This window comes from Dermochelys coriacea, chromosome 3, assembly GCF_009764565.3.
Source record: "Dermochelys coriacea isolate rDerCor1 chromosome 3, rDerCor1.pri.v4, whole genome shotgun sequence".
Lineage (NCBI taxonomy): Eukaryota > Metazoa > Chordata > Testudines > Dermochelyidae > Dermochelys > Dermochelys coriacea.
Window position 1 is genome coordinate 160,709,238 of NC_050070.1, and position 24,894 is coordinate 160,734,131.

A 24,894-nucleotide genomic window follows, 5' to 3' on the forward strand; every position below is an offset into this window, starting at 1 on the left:
TTGCTGATCAGTGAGATTGGCAGGAAGGTGTACATCAGGTCGCCCATCCATGACAGAAGAAAGGTATTGGATAACGAGCCACTGTTGAGACCCTACAGAGAGCAGAACTGGTGACATTTTCTGTTCTGTCTGGTGGTGAATAGGTCCACTTGGGGATCTCCCCACTTCTGGAAGTGACGACGTCCAAGTGGAGGGACCACGCGTGTGAGAAAAGAAGGACCCGCTGAGGCGATCCACCAGTGTGTCCCAGATGTCAGGGAAGTTGGAGGCTTCCAGGTGGATAGCATGTTGAATATAGAAATCCCTTCCTGACAAAGGGCCGCTGATCGATCTCCCCCATCTGTTGACATAGAACATGGAGACTGTGTTGTCTGTCAATACCTGCACTACACAACCAGAAAGATGGGGAAGGAACACTACACAAGCCAGGAGGATGGCCCTGAACTCTGATGTTTATATGCAACAACAGCGCCTCTTGACACCATAGACCATGATTTCTGAGTGTACTGAGGCTCCCCTACCAAGGTCGAAAGCATCCGACACCAGGGACACTATAGGTTGTGGAGTCGCAAATGGAACACCTTCCAACACCAAATCCAGCTTGGACAAGCACTGCAGGGCAGTGAGTAACCGTGGCAGGATAGTGAGGAGCTTGTCCAAGTGGTGCCAGCCACATCTGGAGGGATTTGAGCCGTAGTCTTGCAACCTGGACAACGCAAGTGCATGCTGCCATGTATCCTAGCAGCCTGAGACAGACCTGGGCTGTAGTGACTGGGTGGGCGGTGACTTGGGCAATCAGATCTGACATTGCCCCAAACTTGGCTTTTGGCAAGAATGCTTTGGCTTGGGAAGAGTTGAAGACTGCTCTGATAAACTCTATCTTCTGCACCAGGACCAATGTTGATTTTTGTTCATTTATCAATAGGTGCAGCGCTTGGCAGGTGGCTTGTAGCACCGCAGCACTCATTGGACATATTCCCTAGACTGGCCCCTGATAAGCTAGTTGTCGAGATATGGGTAGATCTGGATACCCGTATGTCTGGGGTAGGCTGCGATCTCTACCATGCACTTTGTTAACACTTTTGTTGCTGTCGCTAGGCCAAATGGGAGCACTGCGAACTGGTAATGAGTCTGCCCGATTACAAACCATAGGAACCTTCTTTGACCATGAAAAATTGAAATATGAAAATAAGTGTCCTTCAGGTCAAGGGCGGCATACCAGTCTCCAGGATCCAGGGAAGGGATGATGGAGGCTAGGGAGACCATGCATAACTTCAACTTCTTGAGATATTTGATGATGTCTCGCAAGTTGAGAATGGGGCATAGACCCTCCCCTTGGCCTTTGGAATAAAAAAAAAAAACAGTAGGAGTAAAATTCTTTTCCTCTCAGATGCTGGGGAACATCCTCTACGGCTCCCACCTGCAGGAGAGGCATTGGATCCCGATTGCAGACTGGGAGGTTACTGTTGGGTGCACCCTCAAAATGCCTGCTTGTTACCCGGCTGATGGTGGGTGGAGCCCGACTGAGCAGAGGAGGTCAGCGGTTGGCCCTCGTGGAACTTATAGCCCTGGCCCGTCTTATGGTAGCACTCCAACCTGGACTGGCTCCCGAAACTCTGGGTCTGCTGCGATTTGAACTGCTTTCTTGCGGCTGCAGGCGTGTGAAGACCCAGGAAGTGCAATGTAGCCGGGGAATCTTTTGGACCATGCAATCTGTTGTCTGCTTGGTCTGAGAACAGCACCAGGACATCAAAGGGGTGGTCCTGGATTGACTGCTGAATCCTCACTGGGAGCTTGGACCACTGTTGCCAAGACGCCCTTCTCATGGACATGGCCAAAGCCATGGTCCTGATTGTGGAGACTCATCTGCTTTGAGAGCAGCCCTCACCACTGTCTTGCTTTCCTTGAGAATGGCCAGGAACTCCTGCTTAGAGCCCTCTGGCAAAAAGTCAAAAAACTTGGCCATGGATTGCCAAGTGTTATAATCGTATCTGCCACGCAGGGTTTGGTGGGTGGCCACTCGCAATTGGAAGCTGGCAGTTGAATAAATCTTTCTGCCAAACATATTGAGCCTCTTTGCATCTTTGTTCTTGAGGGTCAAACCAGGTTGCCTCTGCCTGTCACTCTCATTGGCAGTGGATACAACCAAAGACCTCAGGGAGGGATCGGTGTAAAGATATTTGAAGCCTTTAGCCGGGACATAATATTTCCTTTCTGGCTGCTTGGAGATCGGGGGGCGGGAAGGCAGGGAGGAGGGAATTTGCCACAAGGCCTTGATTAACTTTACCACCTATTCGTGGACAGGCAGAACCACTGTAGAAGGGGCCGCTGCACTCAATATGTCAAATAGGGTGTCGGAAGGTTCCTTGGCCCGCAGCCCCAGGTTCGCTTCAACTCTTAAGTAGCTCCTACTGAGTTCTGACATTGTCCTGGGGAAATCATACAGGAGGGCCCCGACAATGCCTTATCAATTGAAGAGGATTAGGAAGTGGGCACAGGTGGGTTGATCAACTGCATTTCCACTGCCGGGGGAGCCTTGGCTGAGGCTGACTACCCCTGGACAACCTGCTCTGACTCCTCTTTTGAGTCTTGGGGTGGATGGGAGACTGTCGCCGATCGCTTCTCAGACGTCCCTGAGACTGATCACTGCATGTGCTCCAATATCTGAGGGAACCCCCAAGGGTTCCAGAACTGCCATGGAGCCGTCCACTGGCCCTGAGGCCAAGTGCTTGTTGGCAGTCCCGGGGGAAATCCTGATGAAACTGGCAGGTGACCTTGGCCTGCAGGCATTATGAGCTCCTCGCCTTCCAAGTCTGAGGAGGAAGAGGCTTGTCTTGGGGACCAGGGTGGTACCACTACTGCCTCTTTGCCCTTTCTATGCTGGTCGCCCCTGTGCTCATCCCCTGGGGACTGGTGCTGGTATGTCAGAACTTGTTGGGTCCTCTGGTGACAGCGCTCAGTGGATCAGTGATGGTTGCCCAGTGATAGATGACTCACACTCTGGAAACGGTGCCAGGGCTCCAGTGACTGGGAGCCCGGAGACCTCCATCATGACTCCAGAGATTGGCGTCGGGCCTCCGGAGACCGGTATTGTCAATCCAGAGACTGGTGTTGAGACTCAAGGAATCAGTGCCATGAGGCTGGAGAGTGACGCAGACACTCAGACCAGTGCTAGGCCGCTGGGGACGGGCGGTGTGCCTTGGGAGGTCTGTGCCAGATAGCTAGCAAACAACGCTGGGATTCTGGAGAATGGTGCCTGGCAGTGGCGGATTTAGAGTTAGTGGGACCCTGTGTGCAGCTTCATTATTGTCGCCCCTTCTTGGGACCCAGCCAAGAAAAACAACATTCTCTCTTCTCTCCTGCCCCACCCCCATTTTACATTCTTTTTTCCTTCATCCTCCTCCTATAAATAATCGGAAGTAAATGAAAATAAAGTGAGGTACCTTGTTTTTTTTTTGTAGTCTAACTTATTTTTCCACAGACCACTTGAAAAATCACTGGAGGTCTCGGTGGACCACTTAATGATCTTTCCAAATATTGTTTGTACCATTAGCTAACGACTGTAAAACACTTTGGATAAGAGCACTTTATAAAAAAAAATGTAAAAAAAAAAAACATTGGGGTGTGGAGTCAGGCCATGACTTAGGGTGTGGGAGGGGGCACAGGGCTGGGGGTGCAGGATCTGGGAGGAAGTTAGGGTGCAGAAGCAGGCTGGGGGTTGGGGTGCAGGGTCTACCCAGGAGTTAGGGTGCGGAAAGGGGCTCAGGGCTGGGGCAGGGGGTTGGGGTGTGGAGCGCTTACCTGGGGCAGCTCCTGTTTGGTGCAAGGAGTGCAGGTGGGGATGTGTGTGGGGGGGGTTCAGGAGTCAGGTTGGGCAGGAGGCTAGGGGTGTGAGGGGGTGCATGAGTCAGGGAGGGCAAGTGGCTGTGTGAGAGGGGTGCAGGAGTTGGCTGGAAGTGTGTGAAGGGGTTGCAGGAGTCAGGGAGTGCAGGTGGCTGTGGGTGTGTGAGAAGGGTGCAGGAGTCACAGCTGGGGGTGCAGGGTCTGGGAGGGAGTTAGGGTACATCAGTGAGCTGGGGGTGGGGGTGCAGGGTCTGGCCAGGAGTTAGGATGCAAGAGGGGGCTTAGGGTTGGGGCGCGAGGTTGGAGTGTGGAGCGCTTACTTGGGGCAGTTCCCCTTTGGTGCAAGGGGTTCAAGTGGGAATGGGGGTGCTCCCAGTCCCCTGCCCTGAGCGGCTCACAGCAGGGGGAGTATGTGTAGCGGGATTGCAGGGGGCCTCGCCTTTGCTCCATCCTTCCAATTCCACCCCTTTCCCCAAGACCCCGCCCCGCCTCTTCCCTGCCTCCTCCCGCAAATGCACTGCGGCCCCACTACTCCCCCTCCCTCCCAGAGCAACATGAGCACCAGCAAACAGCTGTTCGGCAGCAGGGGCAGTGCTGGGAGGGAGAGGGAGGTTGGAAACGCAGCACACTCAGGGAAGAGGCGGGGGAGGGGGGAGCCTGGCTGCCAGTGATGGCGGAGCCTGCAGCAGGAACCCCAGGAACCTGCAGGACCAAGCTTCTGCCCCCACAGCTACCTGGCCATGGGGACCCCTGTTGTTGGGGGGCCCTGTGCCAGGGCACCCTGTGTTTTACTGTAAATCCACCTCTGGTGCCTGGAGTCCAAGGAGTGTTGCTGGGAGCTCTCACAGGCCAGCCGGCTTGTGTTTGAGGGCCGATGGCACGGCTCTGGAGACTGCTGGCAGGATGCCACCTGTGGTGGTGCCAGGGAGCAGTGCCATGCAGATAGCGATAGTTTTAAGGGCCCCAGGGCAGGATTGCCTCTTGAGCGGGCAACTTTTCTCACAGGCGTTGGCAGCACTGGGAGGGACAATATGTCCTTAAGCAGCCTGAAAGTCCTCTGGTATGGACAGCACTGCCAGGTGCTGGGTGCCTCTGCTGCTCCCCAGGGTGTTGGGCAGGTCCCGGAGGGGGCTTGACAGATCAGCTGGTGATACTGCAGCCTGGCTGCGCTCTGGAGGGGATGAGCTGCCCCATGTGGGTCTTTGTTCACCTCCGGCTTTCTCCTTCCCTTTATGTGACATGGGAGACTGCCCGATCCAGGTGTGTTTCTTCTGCTTCTTCGCAGGTACTGGAGATGGGGATCGGTGCCGTTCGGAGGTCAGGGCCAGTGCCACACTCTGCACTGATACGGAGGTGCTTGGAGTGGAATCTGATCTGGCTGGATCCATAAGGAGCGCTCGAAGCTGAATGTCCCACTCCTTTTTGGTGAGCAGCTAACTTCTGCAAATGCAAACTTGTCGCTTACATGGGTTTCCCTCAAGCACTTCAGATAGCTTTGGTGGAGATTGCTGATGGACATAGGTTTTTCACAGCGCTCACAAGGCTTGAAGCCCAGGGACTGGGGCATGCATCGTCCCTGGGCTAAGTCTCATAGGAGACTAACTTATTCTATACTTACACAAAGGGAACTAATAAGAACTACACTAGAAACTACTCTCAACAATTATATGCAGCAAAAAATAACACTGGAAGAGTCAAAAACTTGCTGAGGCAAGGGAATGTTCCAGCACCATCACTGGTGGTAAGAAGGAAATGAAGAGGAGGGGGTTACAGTGGTCCTTATACCGGCACATATGTGCGTCACTCGAGAGGGTGCCAGAGCCCATCCGCTGTAGATAGTACTGATGGAAAAACTTCCAGCACCGGTGCATGTGGCGAGCACACACACCTACAGTGGAATGGACATGAGCAATCACTCAAAGTAGTAGTAAATTTTTGGCCAATTTAAAAAATGTATACTTACCCAAAAGACCAGAATAAGCTCATTTTAATGAGCTAGCAGTTAAATGTAAAATATCTGTATAAAAAAAAAAGAAGAGTAATTTATGCTTCAGACTTCTTCACATAAATCTTTTGTGGCACTGACTTCCAGATTTGTCATTGCTAAGTCTTGCTGCACCATATATGACTTTTTTTTGTGGTTCAGTATCATGCAATAAATTCTTAATTACAATATTATTACTGGGTTACTCCTTATCTAAAATAAATTAGATTTAAAAGGCTAACTAAAAAAATTAAATTTTACTGCAAGATACTGACATTCTTTAATAAAAATGGGAGCATAAAGTATGTATTATTTTTGAAATATAAATAGATCTCTTTCAGTTTCCTTAGCTGAAAAGCGTATGTCTGATTAATTAATTCTAAATGATAAATAAGGGACTAGATGACTTAAGGAATGGGTAATGAGACATGAAGTGTATCATTACTAGGTTATTACTGGTTCAAATCTCACAAAGGTCTGTAATTACTAAAAGTTGTCTCAGTCCGCTTCCTAGTAGACAACTACGCATATCACTGATATATTTGAGTGCACTAGTGGCAGTCAATAGAAAGGCCAAAGTCTGAATGAATAGGCATGAAGAACAAATTACCTCTCAGCCACAGGGGTGGTCTTCCTAGGTCAAGGATTGAGTCTCAAAGATTGAGTGTAGTGAGGAAACTTGCACTGAAACTTGCTGTTCCCACCCCCACACTTCAGAGTGCAATTTTCAAAAGTGCCTAAGAGACTTAGGCATCCAACTCCTACTGACTGTCAATGGAAGTTAGGCATCAAACTTCCTTGTGCACTTTTCAAAATACTCTCCCCAGAGTATTAATGATACTAATGTGTTACTTTCCCAAAGCACTCAATTTAAAAAAAGAAACAAATATGGATCTTTACTGATAAATTAGTTTGCTGGAAAAATCATCAATGCAGAATTATGAACCAGGCTTTAAAATAAATGCCCTTCAACATTAAAAATTAAACTAAACCCAGCAGCTTAAAACTAACATGTAAGAGCAGATATTCAAATATCTTACCTGCAAAACAGCATCATTTTTTGAATTTTTTTCCAAATGTAAAGTTGGTAAAATTACCAAGGCTTTTTCTAAAATTGTTCTAACAGTTGTCTTCCCTCCACCTGTAGGGCCTACTAACATCACACCAACCCGAGCCTGAAAACACATTTGCAAAGATCAGCTCATTTCTAAGTGGCACTGTAGCTTATCCCTAAAATGATAGACTATTAGAAAAATATTTCAATGATTTAGCATGTATGCAAGTTTAGAATTCTATGAATTTGATTTTGTTCTGAAAAATAATTTTTCTTTCTACTACAATATTAATTTTGTAGTTCCCAATAGGCTTGTGATTATATTAGGATCTTTTGGATACTGTCACAAATCTTCAAAGAATCTCTGGACTTGTACCTCAAATTCAAGGCATTTGTCATATTAAACAGATGTTCTGCTGTACTTACCAGAATTTGATTGTGAAACTGTAAAACTTTTTCTATCTGAGATTCCCAAGGCTGTAAACATAACTGTTGCATTGCAACAGCTACTGCTTTCTAAGATTAAAAAAAAAAAAAAAAAAAAAAAACACAGTTAGCACTGTAATAGCACTTAAAAGAAATTAAAAGGGAAAGTGACTGCTTCTGCAGCACATGCATTTTCCTGAAAACATTTTTAGGAAGGCAGCAGTATCAGCAGCTGAAGAAATTAGAAAAGTAGGTTATTTCCACAATACTGGGGCTAATATTCCTAAAAAAAATTAAAATAAATAAAATAGGTTATTGTATCCCCAAAGAACATACAAATGTTTCTGATGCATTATAGAATGCAATTAACAATATCATAAAGAAATCTCTGATTGGAATTGCAATTCCAACTATAAAGCTTAAATATCACATGCATCCAGTTTAGCACAGCTCAAATTGACACATAAAATGGAACAGATTAAATTAACCTAGTGGTTTCTTTCTTTTACTTAGTCCTTCAGTGTCATGACCTTGTCACAGATCTTCATAAAAGAGTTCCCTTTATTTTCTATGGGCAAAGACACATGCTTAGAATTTCTAGTTATTTGAGTTATAATACTGTATACACCTTAACTCCTAAGACATGAAACCTGTTAACTATAATATCATGGAAATTGAAAAGAGAGGGTTACTCACCTTGTGCAGTAACTGAGGTTCTTCCAGATGTGTGTCCCTGTGGGTGCTCCACTTCAGGTGTCAGTGCATCCCGGCGCTGCTGATCAGAGATTTGATACCAGTGCCTGGTTGGGACGTGCGTGCACAGTAACCATCTCATGGTGCCGTTGGCGATTCAACTAGCACTCGCGTGTCCTAACTCCTCGGTTTCTTCTCTACTGTAGAGTCCTTACTGCGAACTCCGAAGTAGAGGCAAGGAGGGTGCATAGTGGAGTACCTAGAGGGACACACATCTCAAAGAACCTCAGTTACTGCACAAGGTGAGTAACCCTCTCTTCTTCTTCGAGTGCTGTCCCTGTGGGTGCTCCACTTCAGATGAAAGTAGAGCAGTGCCCTCATGAGGATGGAAGGGACTTCGGAGTTGAGTCAATTGCTGAAGCTAGTTCAGTGATGCCTAGTTATGTATCCAAGCTGGAACCAAGAGTGATTGCACAGTGGTTCATGAATGTGTGATCAGAGGCCCAGATGTCTAGAATGGGAAAATTGTGTAGAAATGCTGTAGAGGTAGCTAAAGCTCTTGTCGAGTGGGCTCTGATGCCCAGAGGGGCTTCAGTGTTAGGTAGTGAATAGCATGTATGGATACAGCTGGATATCCATTTGGATAATCGTTGAGTTGATATGGCAGAATCTTTTGTGGTTCTGTTGTTGACGCAAAGAATCTAAGAAATTTAAGGAATGGCTTCGTTCTGTCTGGATAAAAGGCTAAGGCCCGGCGCACTTCCAGTGTGTGCAGGATTGCCTCTTGAGCATTAGTGTGTGGTTCTAGGTAGAAAGTAGGTAAGTGAGCCAGTTGGTTGAGATGGAATGAAGATGATATTTTGGGCATAAACTTAGGATGTATTCTAAGTGTGACTTTATCGTTGAAGAATATTGTGTCTGGGGGTTGAGCCATGAGAACCCCTATTTCACTAACTCTTCATGCTGATGTAATCATGAACAGGAATGTCACTTTCACAGATAAGTGAAGTAATGAGCATGTGGCTAAGGATTCAAAAGGGGCTCTGGTTAGACCTTTGAGAACCAGATTTAAGTCCCACATGGGTGTGGGTTCTCGGATGTTTCGGTACACATTCTGTATGCCCATTAGGAATCAGGTGGGTGAATACTGATGTCCCATCTACTTGTTGATGGAAGGCCATGATGGCCACAGGGTGAACTCTAAGTAAGCCCCAAGTTCTTTAGGGATAATAAATAATCCATGATTAGTGGAAGTGATGCCCGGCTTGCAGCTGTTTGTTTTGGCACCATAGGAAGAATCTTTTCCATTTTTGGAGGTAGATAGTGCGTATGCTGTGTTTCCTGCTGTTTAACAATGCTTGTTTTACCTGTTCTGAGCACCTCATTGGGGTGGAGCCATGCCTTCAGGTGAAGTCTCTTTGGGTCCGGATGGAGGACTTGACCGTTGTCCTGAGAGAGAAGATTCCATAGGCAAGGGAAAGTGAACAATTTGCAGATCACCATGCATGACAGGTAAGGGAACCAAGTCTGTCTGGGCCATGTCGGTACTATGAGTATTATTTTGGCTCTGTCTGTTTGTATTTTGTGCATCACTCTGGAGATCAGAGGTATTGGTGGAAATGTGGATAGGAGAGGAGCACTCCATTTGATGAAGAAAGCGTCCCCCAGGGATCGTGCTCCGAGTCCTGCTCATGAGCAAAACTTTGGGCATTTCTTGTTTACTAATGTTGCGAACAGATCTATGTGTGGTGATCCCCACATGTGAAATATGCGTTGGATTATTATGTTGTTCAGTTCCCATTCATGCTCTTGGGAAATCCATCTGCTTAACATGTCCACCATCATGTTCCATCAGCCTAGGAGGTATGCTGCTGTAACTGAGATGTTGTGTTTTATGCACCAGTTCCATAGTTTTAAGGCCTCTGTGCATAAGGAATGGGAATGTGCCCCACCCTGGCGGTTTATACAGAACATACATGCAACATTATCTGTCAGGATCCTTATTGTTTTGCCTCATAATGGGGAGGAAATGTAGGCATGTATTGCGAACCACATGTAATTCAAGCAGGTTGATGTGTAAGAGTGTTTGTGGGGGACCACTTGCCTTGGGTTGTATATTGGTTTAGGTGAGCTCTCAATCCAATCAGTGAGGCATCTGTTGTGATTTGTACTGATGGCAGATCCTGCTGAAAAGAGATGCCTGAGCACACGTTTATTGGGTTTGTCCACGATTGTAGTGAATGTAGGCCCTTTGGGGTTGGTGTGAGTCTTTTGTGTAGGTTGTGCTTTTGTGAAAGCAACGCAGGTGTAGTCTGGCACGTTTTACAATGGAAGTGGTGGCCACCATATGTCCCAGGAGTTGTTGGCAGGTGCATACAGACACCCACAGGCTCCCTGAGATCACCGATATGATGGAGGTCAGTGCTCTGAATTGGGGCATTGGTAGCAAATGCTTTGGTCTCTACTGAGTCTAGGTGCACTCCTATGAAGTCCAGTTGTTGTACTGGAGTTAGGGTAGATTTCTTTTCATTGATTTGTAGCCCTAGGGAGTGAAATAGAGAGATGGTTTGTCAAGTGATGTGTAGTGTTTCCATCCTGGTAGGACCTTTTAGTGGGCAATCTTCTAAGTATGGAAATATCAGTATTCCCTGTCTGCATAGATGAGCAGCTACCACCGCTAAGGTTTTGGTAAAGACCCATGGAGCTGTCAACAGTCCGAATGGCAGTACTCTGTATTAGAAGTGATCTTGTCCCACTGTGAATCATAGGAATTGTCTGTGAACAGTATGGATGGTAATGTGAAAGTAAGCATCTTGTATGTCGAGGGCTGAGAATCAGTCCCCCTCTTCCAGAGCTGGGATGATCGAGTTCAGTTTGACCATTTTGAATTTGTGGGTGTGGACAAATTTGTTGAGTTCTCAGAACTAGTATAGGTCTCCAATCTCCATTTTTCTTTTGAGTCAGGAAATAATGGGAGTAAAACCCTTTCTGCATTGTGTTGGAACTTGTTCCACGGCCCCTAGTTGTAGCAGGTGTCTCAATAAGTGCTCGTGAGAAGGGTCCCTGAAGAGGGATGGGGCAGGGGGCTGAGTAGGTGGCATGAAGGTAAAGGGGATGGTATAACCCACTCGAATGATCTCCAAAACCCAGTGGTTCATAGAAATGGTGGCCCACATATGGTAGAATGGTCAGAGTCAATGACCAAAAACTTAGGTCATTGGTTCTATTGACACTGGTGGTCAGGGGAAGTCGGTCAGACCCTCGACCAATGCTTCAAAATTGCGTTTTGTTTGAAAGTGCTTGGGATGTAGCAGACTGGGTAGGGAGATGTCTCTGTGATTTGAGCCTTTGTCTTTGATTATCAAAAGGCCTCTGTTGTCTGTCCAGTTGTGTCTCAATTGCACTGGTAAGGTCAGTATCTCCTACATCTGTTAAGGGGCATATAGATACCCAGGGGTTGGAGCGTAGTTCGAGAGTCCTTCATTGAGTGTAGGACTTCATCTGTTTTTGCCAAGAATAGTTTTTTCCCTGTCAAAGGGGAGGTCCTTGACTTTAGTCTGGAGGTCCTTTGCTATACTAGAGGATTGTAGCCAGAAGGCCCTCCTCATGACTACTGCAGTAGCTGTTGTGCAAACAGCTGTGACCACAACATCAAGGGACGCTTGTAAAGCAATCCTCGCCATGAATTGACCCTTCGGTTATGGTGGATTGGAATTGATCCCTTCGGTCTTCTGGGATGTCTGCTACGAATCCACTGAGTTTTTGGTAATCTTCATGGTCGTATTTCGCTAGTACTGCTGTGTAGCTGGCCATGCAAAATTGAAGGGTTGCTGATGAGTAGACTTTTCAGCCAAACAAATCCAATCTTTTTGAGTCCTTGTCCTGTGGGGTGGATTTATAATGGGGTTGTTTCCCCTGTTGGTTCACTGCCTCCAGAACCAACGAGTATGGCTGAGAGTGTGAAAATAGGAAGTCCATACCCTTGTTGGGCACTTAATACTTCCTGTTCGCCCTTTTGCATGTCGAAGGTATGGTTGCTGGTGTTTGCCATACTAATTCTGCTGGTTCCATTAGAGCACTATTAATCGGTAGCACAATCTTAGTCAAGGATGCTGGGTGTAGTATGTTGAGCTGATGTTGGTTTTCAGTCACCTCTTCCAACTGGATATTCTAGCTGGGTGCCACCCGTTTGAACAGCTCTTGAAATTGTTTTGAGTCATCTGCAATGGTGGGTGGGGATGGCATGACCGCCTCATTCAGAGATGAAGATGAGTTGTGAGTTGGTGATTGTTCTTGGTTGCTGGAATCATCCAATTCCTCTACAGAATCCTTCTGTGTATCCAAGGGCTCATTTGCAGTATCTGTCGCAGGACGTATTTGTCACCTCTGTGGTGTATGGGGCCTGAGCTTGGTCAGTCACACATGGGTCCCACAGTGCCCATTGCATTGGGAATGGCATAGGGGGACACATCCATGGGTTAGTCAGCCATGGAGGCATGTCTCTGTGTAGGCATTCCCTGGCACTTGTGTGTGACGGTGGTAGTTCTGTGCCTGATGGGGAGGAATTTCCAGAGTAGAAGACATATCAGCTTCCTCATCACTTGAGAATCTGGAGGCATTTGGTGATTCTGGTTGCATCGGTGCCATTGGCACCGGAGAACCGTCAGTGCCAAGTATCGGTGATCCCAGTGTGGATGAGATTCTGATATTGGCCACTTTAGTGAGCGAGCACAGTGCCAAGGGCAGCAGTGCCATGTTCTTAAATGTAGAAGCCTGGGAGGTAGATCCCATCTGTCTGTGTGTGGCCTTTGCTGGTGCCAACGTGGTACGGTCAGGTATCAGTTCAGGAGTATGCGGCACCACTGGAGGTGGCATAGCGAGCTTAGGCATTCTTGGCACCATGTCCTTCCTTGGAGTAGTTGGTGCTGTGGAGGAAGTTGATTTATGCCTGCAACTTGACTCCTTATCTCTGCCAGCAGAGGTCCCAGTATGGGCAGTGCCGGAGGTGCTCGGCGCATCAAACATGCTCACCCTGCTGGCTGTCGGCACCATGGGTGGCAATCTTGCTAGAGACCGTTTTCTCTTCAACAGTTCTCCATCAGCAGGAGATGCCTTCCTCACCTTTTGGAGGAGAGAGTACTTGCTCTGTCCAGGGAGAAGGTGCCTGGCAAATCCCCCAATAGGATTGTTGCCGGAGTGGACGGTGGTGTTAGGGATTTCTTCATAAGAATCATTTTAAGTTGGAGATCCCTGTCACTCCTTGCTCTGGCTTTAAGATTACTGCAGTGGGAGCATTTCTGAAGAATGTGTTCCTTTCCTAAGCAGCAGATGCCTTGTGAGTGTCCATCAGAAGTGGGTATTGCGTCCTTACAAGAAGTACATCTTTTAAACCCAGGAGAGGCTAGCATTTTCAGAGTCCAATTTTGGTCGTGGGATAATTGAAGGAAACAGAGGGAAAAACCCCCTAGGGAGGGGTGGGTTTTTTTGTTTGTTTTAAGTTTAACTGGCTAGAAAAAGAAGGAGAAACCCAGTTCAACAATGACTAACTACTGAGGACTAACTTAACTAATAACTATTTTTAAAAAACTTTTCTAGATGGTTCTGTGACACTGCTGTTGGCACTCTGTCTGCAGCCAAGGATGGTTGAGAAGGATCTGAGGGGGGTTGGGATGCATGTTGAATTGCCAACGGCACCGCGAGACGGATACTGTACACGCATATCCCACCAGGTACTGTTACCAAAAATCTCCGAACTGCGGTGCCGGGACACATCGACACCTTAAGTGGAGCACCCACAGGGAACTCGAAGAACTTTTAAATCCTTTATGACACAGTTATGGCTTGCTCTTTTCTGTAAAAGCCTTATAAATAATGGTCTTGAGGAATCTCAGACTGATTTTACATAAACAGAATTATTCCCAGTATATATCAGTGTAAGGTCCCAATCCTGCAAAGAATTATGCAAGAGCTTCATTTAACTGAAGTCAGCTGGACACGTTGCCCGTTTAAAGTTAGGTCCTCAAACTGCAAAGACTTGCATATTGCTTAAGTAGTGGGAAAATCAGGCCCAATAGTCTCACAAGAGATCTCAAGATGAAGGGATCTTCGTTCATGAGGGCTGGACAGAGAGCCATTTTCTCTTCAATACACACACAAACTCCAGCTACACATGACCACCAACAATAAAAAAGACTATAGTGTTCAGATCTTTGGGCAAATTTCAACAAATGAAGAGGAAAAAACTCTACAGGTTTCTCTCAAAAAAAACTAGAAATTCCACCTTTAACAGAAATCCCTGGCTATTTTATATCAACATGTGAAATTATAACAAAAGACGAAAAAGTAAATCTGACTTACTTTTAAAACATTTTTTCTTTAGACAACTGAAATAACTGGACTACAGACAACAAATGTTAAGGGAAAACCCTGCTTCCCCTTTCCTCTGCAGACACATAGGGCCCAATAGGTAGTGGAACATGTTCCACTGCACAGAACACAGATGAGGGGAACTTGCACAAGAGGCCTCCACTCCCTGGTCTTCATGGGGCTGTGAAGGATAAATCAGTAGATCTGGGACTGGAGATCTCTGGTTCAAACATATCTGTGTGACGTGGGTCAGGCCTGAATCTTCAGGAGTTGCATAGTGGCTCCAGGGCCTAGGGTGGAGAGGGGAAGGATGCTATTTCCCTGGCCATTGGAGAACTCTCCTCCATCAAGCCACATCACTTTGATTTGCTGCATATCAGAGTTTCTCCCTTAATAAAAAATTTAAGAACTTTTGAACCATTAAAGATTTTTTACCCTTTCTTTATTAAAACAAAACAGTGACATTTAAGTTGTCAATCACTATCCCTGAAAAGCCCTATTCATTTTATTACCTCTAGTTTGAGAGTGCTTACTCTTGGAACTGTAATTCCTGGGAACAGATCTGCCATAATGTTCTCAAACAGAGGAACATCTTCTGCAAGAAACTTGGGTAAATTAGCTTCTTTCAATGAATTGATTATAATGAGTGCTTCTTCTTCTGCAGGAACACTAGTATCATAATTTCTAGAAAAATTATAAAAAGAATGTCAACCCAGTAATATTTAATATATGGTTCTATCTGTCTTACACCCTGGGAGAATAATCATTCTCAGTTTCTAATTTATTTATAATTGTGCATCATACTGTATATTTTAGCAGATATTTTGGAAATCACATTTTTGTACTGAAAAGAGTTTGGAAGGACAAGGTGAGATCAAACTTGTTTATTTAATTTGAATTTCACTTTGGAACATAATTTTGCTCACTTTTTTCATTTGGGCTTTTTCTCATTTCCCAATCCAACTCTGAAATAAAATAAAAGATTCCTACTGACTTCAATAAAAGTTGGATCAGGCCCATGAGTAGTAAATTCATACAAAATCTATTCAACAGGAGGGAAAAAAGGCAAATGAATAGAGTAAAAACAGGAATTCAAGTCACAGTATATTAGAACAACAATAATAGAAATGTAGGGCTGGATGGAATCTCAAGAGGTCATCTAGTCCATCTCCCTGTGCTGAGGTAGGACCAATTATACCTAGACCATCCCTGACAGGTGTTTGGCTAACCTATTTGTAAAAGCCTCCTATGAGGGGGATTGCACAACCTCCTTTGGTAGCCTATTCCAGTATATAACTACCCTTCACAGTTAGAAAGATTTTCCTTATATCTAACCTCACTCTCCTTTGCTACAATTAAACTAATTATTTCTTCTCCATGTCCATTGACAGTAGGACAACGATTGATCACCATCCTGGTTATAACATATTTGTACACATCAGGTCTCCCCCTCAGTCTTGTCTCAAAAACTAAACATCCCTAGTTTTTTTTACCTTTCCTTATCAGTCATGTTTTTTACATCTTTTATCATTTTTGTTGCTGTCTTCTGGACACACTTGAATTTCCCCAAACTTGAAAGTGTGGCATCCAAAACTGGAAACAATACTTCATACGAGGCCTCATCAGTACCAATCAGAGCACAACAATTACCTCTCATGTCTAACATATAACACTACAGTTAATCTACCCCAGAATATCTGCCTTTTTTGCAACTGCATGACATTGTCTCATATTCAAATTGTGACCCATCATACCCCCAGATCCTTTTCAGCAGTATTACTACCAAGCCAATTATTCCCCATTTTGTACTTAGGGATTTGACCTTTTTTTATTGAATTTCATCTTGCTGATTTCACACCAGTTCTCCAATTAATCAAGGTCAGTTTGAATTCTAATCCTCTAAAAGACTTGCAACCCCTTCTAGCTTGGGGCCATCTGTAAATTTTATAAGTATACTCTCTGCTCTATTGTCAAGTCATTAATGAAAATATTGACTAGTACCCAAGCCAGGACTGATCTGAGCAGGACCCTGCTAGATGTCCCGGTTTGATAGCAAACCATTAATAATTACTCTGAGTATGGTTTTTCAACCAGTTGTGCACCATGTTTTGGTAATTTCATCTAGACCACATTTCCTGAGTTTACTTATTAGTATGTCATGTGGGCCTTATCATGGCTAATACAATCCAGTTCTATAACATGGTCTGAAAGAAAGAAAAGCTTTTCCAGCTATTAAAGCTGAGGCTCCAGATACATGGGACTTTTTTTTAAAAAAAAAAAACAACAACAAGAAATGCATCTTACGGAGGAACATAATAAACACATCAAAGATAACTGGTTCCAAACTCCTTATATTTCTCCAGGAATATCAATAAAAGAGAAGTAGAAATCACTATTGCCAAACATATACCTTAAGGAATAAATGATAAATACATAGATAATGAAGGCAAATGTCTAGTTAAAGATACAAAGGTAGAATACTAATGTTAGGAAGTATTTATGCCCCTAATCAAGGTCAAATGCCTTTTTTCTGAAAGTTATCTCAGACACTAGAAGATTTTAGAGAAGGAGATATTATTATTTGATATGATTATAATTGTATCCAGATCCCTGGTTAGATAGATCAGAGAGGTAGTATAATAAAGGACAGATTAATTCTTCTCCTGATTTTCTATCTAATGAATAAACATATTTGTGTGACTCCAAAAAGTGTATTAATCCAAAGGAAAGAGACTACTCCTTCTTTTCAATATCTCATAGAACATATATGATCTCTAGATCTTTGCTTAGTACAGCAATGTCAGCACTGCAAGGAGGCATGTCGATGAGATCATGCATTAGTTTGGCTTCTTATATGAAAATGGAAAGACACACTAAAATGAAAAAATGGAGATTAAACATCTCACTTCTATGGGACGACAAGAAAAGAGTTGAAGATATCAGAGAGGAAAATAAGCAATATTTTAAGGAAAACAATGCTGACTAGATTTAAAAAAGCACTCTGTGGGATATCTTGAAAGCAGTTATTGGGGCATTCTAATTAACAAAAAATTCTATGTTAGAAAAGTTAGACAAGAGGAAATGCAAACATTGGTCAACAAGGCTGAAAAATTTAAGTTACACCAGAAAACTCAATCGCAGAAAACAAACAAAAAAATAAGAGGTCAGAAGCAAGTTAGATTTGCTACAAACAGAAACATCTGAACTGGCAATTAGATACACAAAACACCTATATTATGAAAAGATTAACAAAGGTGATAAATTACTAGCTAATAGACTAAAAATTTAAAAGGAAGCAAAATTATACCTCCAGTCTGGAAAGCTCCAAATAAACTGGCAACTGACCCAAAAGGTATATGTCAGACTTTTGCAAACTTCTATAGGAGACTTTACTCCTTGGAGTCAGTTGACCATAAGCTGATAGAGGAATATTTAGCTAAAGCGGATATACCAAATCTAGAACTCCCTGACCTAGAAACTCTGGAGCAATATATTAAATCAGAGGAAGATCTAGAGGTTATTAAGTCCCTTAAAAATGGTAAATCCCCATGCCCTGGTGGATTTCATCCAGAATTCTGTAATTTTTTTAGGACACAACTAATATAACAATTAACAATATCTTCAATGAGCTAACAAAAAAAATCTCAGATACTTGTAAAGAAGGACAAGCTGCTCCCGAGCTCCTCTGGCCTTCCCCCAGCCCTGGCTCCACTCCAGGTACCTTCTCAAGCTCCCCAGCAGCCAGGCCCATCTCCCTTCACAGCTAGAGGAGACTGTCTGCTCCTGGCCCACTGCCCTCTTATAAGGGCCAGCTGAGCCCTGATTGGAGCGTGGCCCAGCTAAGCCTGCTTTCCCCTAAGCCTGCTGTTTGAAGCTCCTCAGGGCAGAAGAGGGGTGACCACCCTGCTACAGAGTCATTTGCCCAATCAATCAACAATATTGGTAGTCCTTCACTAGCAATGACTACCAACATTGCTGATTGATTGAGCAAATGATTGGCCTAATCAGTCACCAAAAATTCTAATATAAATGGAATTGCAATAGGAAACAGGGAATGCAAATCAGCCTTATATACAGACAATGTCGTGGTATTTGTTATGAATCCTGTTCACAAAATTATAAGAAGCGCAAGAGGAAATCTAAAAATTTGACAGTGTCAGGATTTAAAATAAACGGTGACAAGTCAGAAGTTCTGGATGTAGGTGTAGGCTCTGATCTATAGAAAGATAGAAAAGATAAAAACAAAAAACAAATGGGTAACTACTTCAATAAGATACTTGGGAATACACATTTCTAAAAGATGACACACCTTAAATAATATTAATTATACTAATTTGATTAAGAATATCAAAACAGATCTGGAAAGTTGGTCAAGAGAAGGTTAACTCACCTTGTGCAGTAACTGAGTTCTTTGATATGTCTCCCACTCTAGGTGCTCCACTGTAGGTGGGACAGCACCCCCTGCACCTGGGATCAGAGATCTTTATCAGCCATGTACGTTGACCACATATGCACATCTCCCCACTCTCATGCTGTGAGTGGGACTTGTATACAGTGCTGTGCAGTCTGACCACCTCTAGTTCCTTCTCTGCCACAGAGCATATGTTTTAGGCTCTGAAGCAGAGGGGAAGAGGGCATAATGGAGCACCTGTAGGAGGACACATCCTGAAAAACCTCAGTTACTGCACAGGGTGAGTAACCTTCTCTTCTTCTTCGAGTGATGTCCCTATGGGTGCCTCACTGTTGGTGACTAGAAAGCAGTGCCCCTAAAAGGACAGCTGGGGCTTCGGAGTGACATGTATTACCTATGATAGGACAGCATGTCCTAGGAGAGTGTCTGCTGCAGCATTGTGCGTAACAGAGTAGTGCTGGGTGAAACTGTCTGTTGATATCCATGTGGCAGCTTTACAAATGTCATCAATGTGGACATTATTCAGAAAAGTTATCGAGGTGGAAAATGAACTTGTGGAATGTGTTGTAATTCTGGTAGGAGGTTGTCTGTGGTGGAGTTTGTAAAATAAATGTATACACTGTGAGATCCACTTGGAAAGGCATTGTTAAGAGATGGCTGTGTCTTGGATCTTTTGGTAGTTGAGAAGAATAATCATGGTGATTTTTGGAAATGTTTAGTCCTGTCCAAATAAAACACTAATGCTCGTCTTAGGTCTAGGGAATGTAGAGCTGCCTTCTGTTGATTGTTATGACACTTTGGGAAGAAGCAAGGAAGGTGTATTAGTTGCTTGAGGTGGAAAGCTGATGGAACCTTAGGTAGTAATCTTGAATGTGGGCATAGGATAACTTTGTCTTTGTGAAACAGTGTGTATGGTGGATATGCCATAAGGACCGTGATTTTGCCCACTCATCGGGTAGCAATGATGGTGACAAGAAAGGACATTTTCATTGATAAATGCAGGTAAGAACAGGTCACCATTGGTTCAAATGGGGGTCTAGTCAGAGAACATAGGATGAGGTCTCAGGCAGGGGTCAGGTCTCGTATGTGGGAATAAAGATTTTGGAGACCCTCCAGAAAGCGTTTTGTGTGTGGGTTTGTGAAGATGTAATAGCCATCTATGTGGCAGTGAAAAGTAGTGATTGCCACCATGTTAACCTGAATAGAGCTGGTAGATAATCATGATTATTTAAGGTATAACATGTAATCCAGGGTAAGTGGTAGCTGAGCACGTGCTGTGTCAACTTGGTGGGAGGCACACCAGCATTGAAATCTAGTCCATTTGTAAATTACGTGCATCTCATTATGTCATGCCTGCTATTAAAAAGTACCTGTTTGACTGCACACAAACAGCTTATTTCCGAATACAGAACCACATAGGAGCCAGGACTTGAGGTGGAGCATCTGTGGATTGGAATGGAGGATGCATTTTGTGGAAGGACTGTGGTGTTGGACGGAGAGAGATCAGCTGACATAGTATATGTGAAGGAGGTAAGTATACTAGACCTTTTATGGCCATCTTGGAGGTCTAAGAATGATGGGAGCTCAGTCCTCCTGTATTTTGCAAAGTAAAAAGAATAGGAGGGCCAAAGGAAGGAAGGCATAAAGGAGTGATGCATACCATGTGATAAGGAATGTGTCTCCCAACAATCTGTGTTCCAGTCCTGCTCTGGAACAGAATTGAGGGCAATGAGTGTTTTGCAAAGTAGCAAACAGATCTATGTAAGACATCCCCATTGGTTGAAGATGGGCTGATGGGCTCGCATGTCCAATTCCCACTCGTAATCATGGGAGAATCTCCTGCTCAATGCATCCATGGTGTCCAGGGAGGTACACTGCTGAAATGGTGATGTTATGTTGGATACACCTGTTCCACAATTTGAGTGCCTCCGAACATAAAGAATGGGATCTTGCTCTGCGGGCGAAATTGTCCATCATGACTCTGATGGTGTGATGTTTGAGGAGAGGGAAGAAACATGGCAGGCTTTGCAGACCTCTCGTAGTTCAAGGAGGTTGATGTGTAGAGTGGATTCGGTTAACGACCATCTGCCCTCACTATGTGATTGTGGAGATGTGCTCCCCAACCGATTAGGGAGGCATCGATTGTTAGAATCATGGTCGGTGGTGGTTAGAGGAAAGGAACTCTGACACAGACATTGTTGGGCTGCGTACACCAAAGTAGTGAGTCCTTGACTCTCATCGGCATGGATAAAAGTTTGTGGATAAAAGTTTGTGTTTGTGGGGAAGAGATACTGTATGGAGCCACGCCTGAAGACACCACATGTATAGTCTTTTGTGTCTGACCATGAAAATGGCTGCTGCCATGTGGCCTAGAAGTTGCAGGCAAATTCTGGCAGAGATCTGGGGCCATAGGCACCGACTTCACCTCTACCCGGTAGGTGCTTGACCCCCCCTCCCGTGCCCCTGGTCCCACTCCTGCCCTGCCTCTTCCCACCACTGCACCACCCTTGCCCCACCCTCATTCCACCCCTTCCCCAAAGTCCCCACCCCACCCTGCCTTTTCCAACCCCAGCCCTGCCCCCATTCCACCCCCTTCCCCAAAGTCCCCACCCCTGCCCTGCCTCTTCTCCACCTCCTCCCCGAGCATGCCGCATCCCTGCTCCTCCCCCATCTCTCCTGGAAAGTCCTAAGCACGGCCAAACAGCTGTTAGGCAGCAGGCAGGAAGCACTGGGAGGTGGAGGAGTGGGGACGCGATATGCTCGGTGGAGGAGGAGGTGGTGAGGAGAAGTGGGGGCGGGGAGAGCTTGGCTGCCAGTGAGGGCAGAGCATCTGCTAATGTTTCCCCATGGGTGCTCCAGCCCTGCAGCAGCCATGGAGTCAACGCCTACATCTGGGGCGGACCTATACATTGGATATCAGATGTAGTATAGTGGAGAATCTGTGAGGTGGTAGGAAGGCTCTGACTTGTATGGCATCCAATTGTTCTCCAATGAATTCCAGGTGTTGTACCTGGAATTAGAGTAGACTTTTCTAGGTTTACGAGAAGGCCTAGCTTCATAAACAGGTCCATCGTTACATGGACGGCTCGGATCAGGCCTTGAAAAGACAATTGTCCAAGAATGGAAAGATGACGATGCCTTGTTTCCTTAGACAGGCAGTAACTACCACCAGGACCTTGGAGAACACCTTAGGGGCTGTCAATAGTCCAAAACACAGTACCGTGTACTGACAGTGATTGTCACCTATGACGAATTAGAGAAATCATCTGTGGGCAGGATGTATTGTGATATGGAAATGTGTGTCTTGGACGTTGAGGGCCGAGAACCCGGCCCCCTGTTCAATTGCTGGGATAACAGTGGAGAGGATAACCATCTTGAAGTTTTGCAGTTTGACAAACTTATATAGATTGTGAAGGTCCAGGATGGGTCACCAGTCACTGGATTTCTTCTGGATGAAGAAATAATGGGAATAGAAACCCTATCCCATTTTGGAAAGGAACCAGTTCTATGACTCCCAGCTGCAGAAGATGACTTATTTCTCCCTGTAGAATGGGTTCATGAGAGGGGTCCCTGAAGAGGGACAGGGAGGAGAGATGGTGGGTCAAGATAGGAAGGGAATGGAGTATTCTTCCTTGATTATCTCTAGAACCCACTTGTCCAAGGTGATGAGTTTCCATGATGGAAGAAATGGAGTTAGTTGGTCGCCAAACTGGTGGGATGTCAAATATGGTGGGGAGTCCGATGGCTCTTTAAGGTGCCACCAGACTCCTCGGCTACCATTCTGAAAGATGGTGGGATTGACTGGAAGAGGGGAGGCTTCTTGGAGCACTGATTACACCTTCAAAACTGTTGCTTAAGTGGGGCTGCATGAGAAGTAGCCCCATGAGGAATGGGTTTTCTACGTTTGGAGGAAAGCCTTTGTTTTCAGCACTGGGTATCCTAGTGACATTGAAGAGTATGTTGTGGTGGCAGGGATTGCAGGGGGAGATGATACTTTCTGGATGTCTCTTCAACGCAGGCATGCAAATGCCAAGAAATTGGAGTGTAGCTCAGGAGTTTTTAAGGGAGTGCAGGGAATCATCCGTGTGCTATGAGAATAGGTTTTTTTTGTTCCAGTACCGAAGGTAGTCAGGTGGGCCCTGGAGCTATGTCCCCCGTCAGATGCTGTTGAGGCAACTGACATCATTGGGGATGATGTTCTGGAGGGCTATGCCTCAAAGCATAAGCGCTGGAGCACCCACAGAAAAAAATTGTGGTTGCTCAGCACCCACCAGCCACCCAACAATCAGTTGTTTGGCAGCAGGCAGGAGGCACTGGAGGGAGGGGATGGAGTGGGGGTGGGAAGAGGTGGAGTGAGGGCAAGGGTGCTTGGGGGAGAAGAAGGGGTGGGAAGAGGCGGAGCGAGGGTGGGGACTTGGGGAAAGGGGCAGAGTGGGGACGGGGCATCAGGGTGGAGCAGAGGTAGAGCAAGAAGAAAGAAGAAAGTTGGTGCATGTGCCTCAAAGTATGAGGAGGAAGCCCATTTTTTCTAATCTGAGTGAGAAAGGGATGACTTTCTCTTTGAAGGATGAGGGGAATGAGGATCAGCAGACAACCTGGCAGAATGCAAGGACCTCACAGGGGAAGAGCCCAGGCCTGGGTCTGATGCTGGCCGCAGTGATATCTCCAAAAGGAGAAGTCTTAAGCTAATGTCCTGGTCTTTCCTGGCTCTGGCTGTCAGTCCGTGGTAGTGGGAACACTTGTAGAACGTGTCCCTCTCCCAGACAGTGAATGTATTGCAGATGGCAATCTGTTACCAGTATGGTGGACCTGCAGGAGATGCACCTCTTACACCCAAGGGATCTGGGCATAAGGGTGAAGACAAAAAGCTTCCCAATGGGTATGGGCAGGAAGCAGGGGGAAAATGAAACCTAAGCTATGAAATAACTGTAAAGATAAAGTAAACAAAAAAAATTTTTTTAAGAAGAAAAGGAGAAGAAGAAAAAAATACTAACTATACTACAACTAACAGGTAGGGCACTAGCTATTGAGGGAACAGGAAAAAGCGGGCTCTGCTCTGGATTCCATCTCAGACTAAAAGTGGTAGAAAAAGAACTGTGAGGAGTCAGACTGCACAGCACTATATATATGTACCACTCTGCACAAAAGGGAGCAGGTTCGCATGTATGGTCCGACAGGCACTGCTGATGAAGATCTCCGATCCTACGTGCCAGGGGCACTGCCGCACTTACAGTGGAGCACTCAGGGACATCACTTGAAGAAGAACATGAAATTTCAGGTTTGGCAAAACTGCAGTAGTTAAAATGAATGTCTTACCCCAAAATCACTTCTTTTTCCAAACAGTTCAAGTTTCAGGCCCAGGAAATCTCTTAGATCAAATGGCAATCCATGATAAATTCATTTGGGGAAATAAAAAACCCAGTGTTAAACAATTTACTTTGCATAGGTCATGGTAAAAGGGAGGATTGGCTCTGTCAAGATATGCAAATTTGTGAATGAGTGCTCCTATGATTGGGACCTTTTAAGTCTGTGATATATGCCATCATGTGCCAGCAATGTCCCTCTGCCATGTACATTGGCCAAACTGGACAGTCTCTACACAAAAGAATAAATGGATACAAATCTGACATCAGGAATTATAACATTCAAAAAGCAGTAGGAGAACACTTCAATCTCCCCAGTCACTCAATAAAAGACTTGAAAGTGGCAACTCTTCAACAAAAAAACTTTTAAAACAGACTCCAACGAGAAACTGCAGAACTGGAATTAATTTGCAAACTGGACACCACCAAATTAGGCCTGAATAAAGACTGGGAGTGGATGGGTCATTACAAAAACTGATTTTCCCATGCTAATTTCCCCCCGTTACTCACACCTTCTTGTCAACTGTTTGAAATGGGCCACCCTCATTACCATTACAAAAGTGATTTTTCCTTCTTTGGTATTCTACTGTTAATTGAATTGTCTCATTAGCACTGACCCCCCCACTTGGTAAGGCAAGTCCCATCTTTTCATGTACTGTGTATATATACCTGCTACTGGCTTTTCCACTCTATCCATCTGATGAAGTGGGTTTTAGCCACAAAAGCTTATGCCCCAATACATTTGTTGGTCTCT

General features: G+C 45.2%; 1 protein-coding gene across 1 annotated transcript in view; it reads right to left on the reverse strand.

The window, feature by feature from the left end:
• Positions 1 to 24,894, reverse strand: part of DNAH14 (dynein axonemal heavy chain 14) — a 551,687-nt gene that overhangs the window by 237,111 nt on the left and 289,682 nt on the right. Inside the window, exons 37-39 of the mRNA XM_043511487.1 lie at positions 14,879 to 15,050; positions 7,308 to 7,397; positions 6,868 to 7,002 (exon numbers count right to left, since the gene is read on the reverse strand). Coding sequence (XP_043367422.1) covers positions 6,868 to 7,002; positions 7,308 to 7,397; positions 14,879 to 15,050 — 397 coding nt within the window. The remainder of the gene's footprint in view (positions 1 to 6,867; positions 7,003 to 7,307; positions 7,398 to 14,878; positions 15,051 to 24,894) is intronic.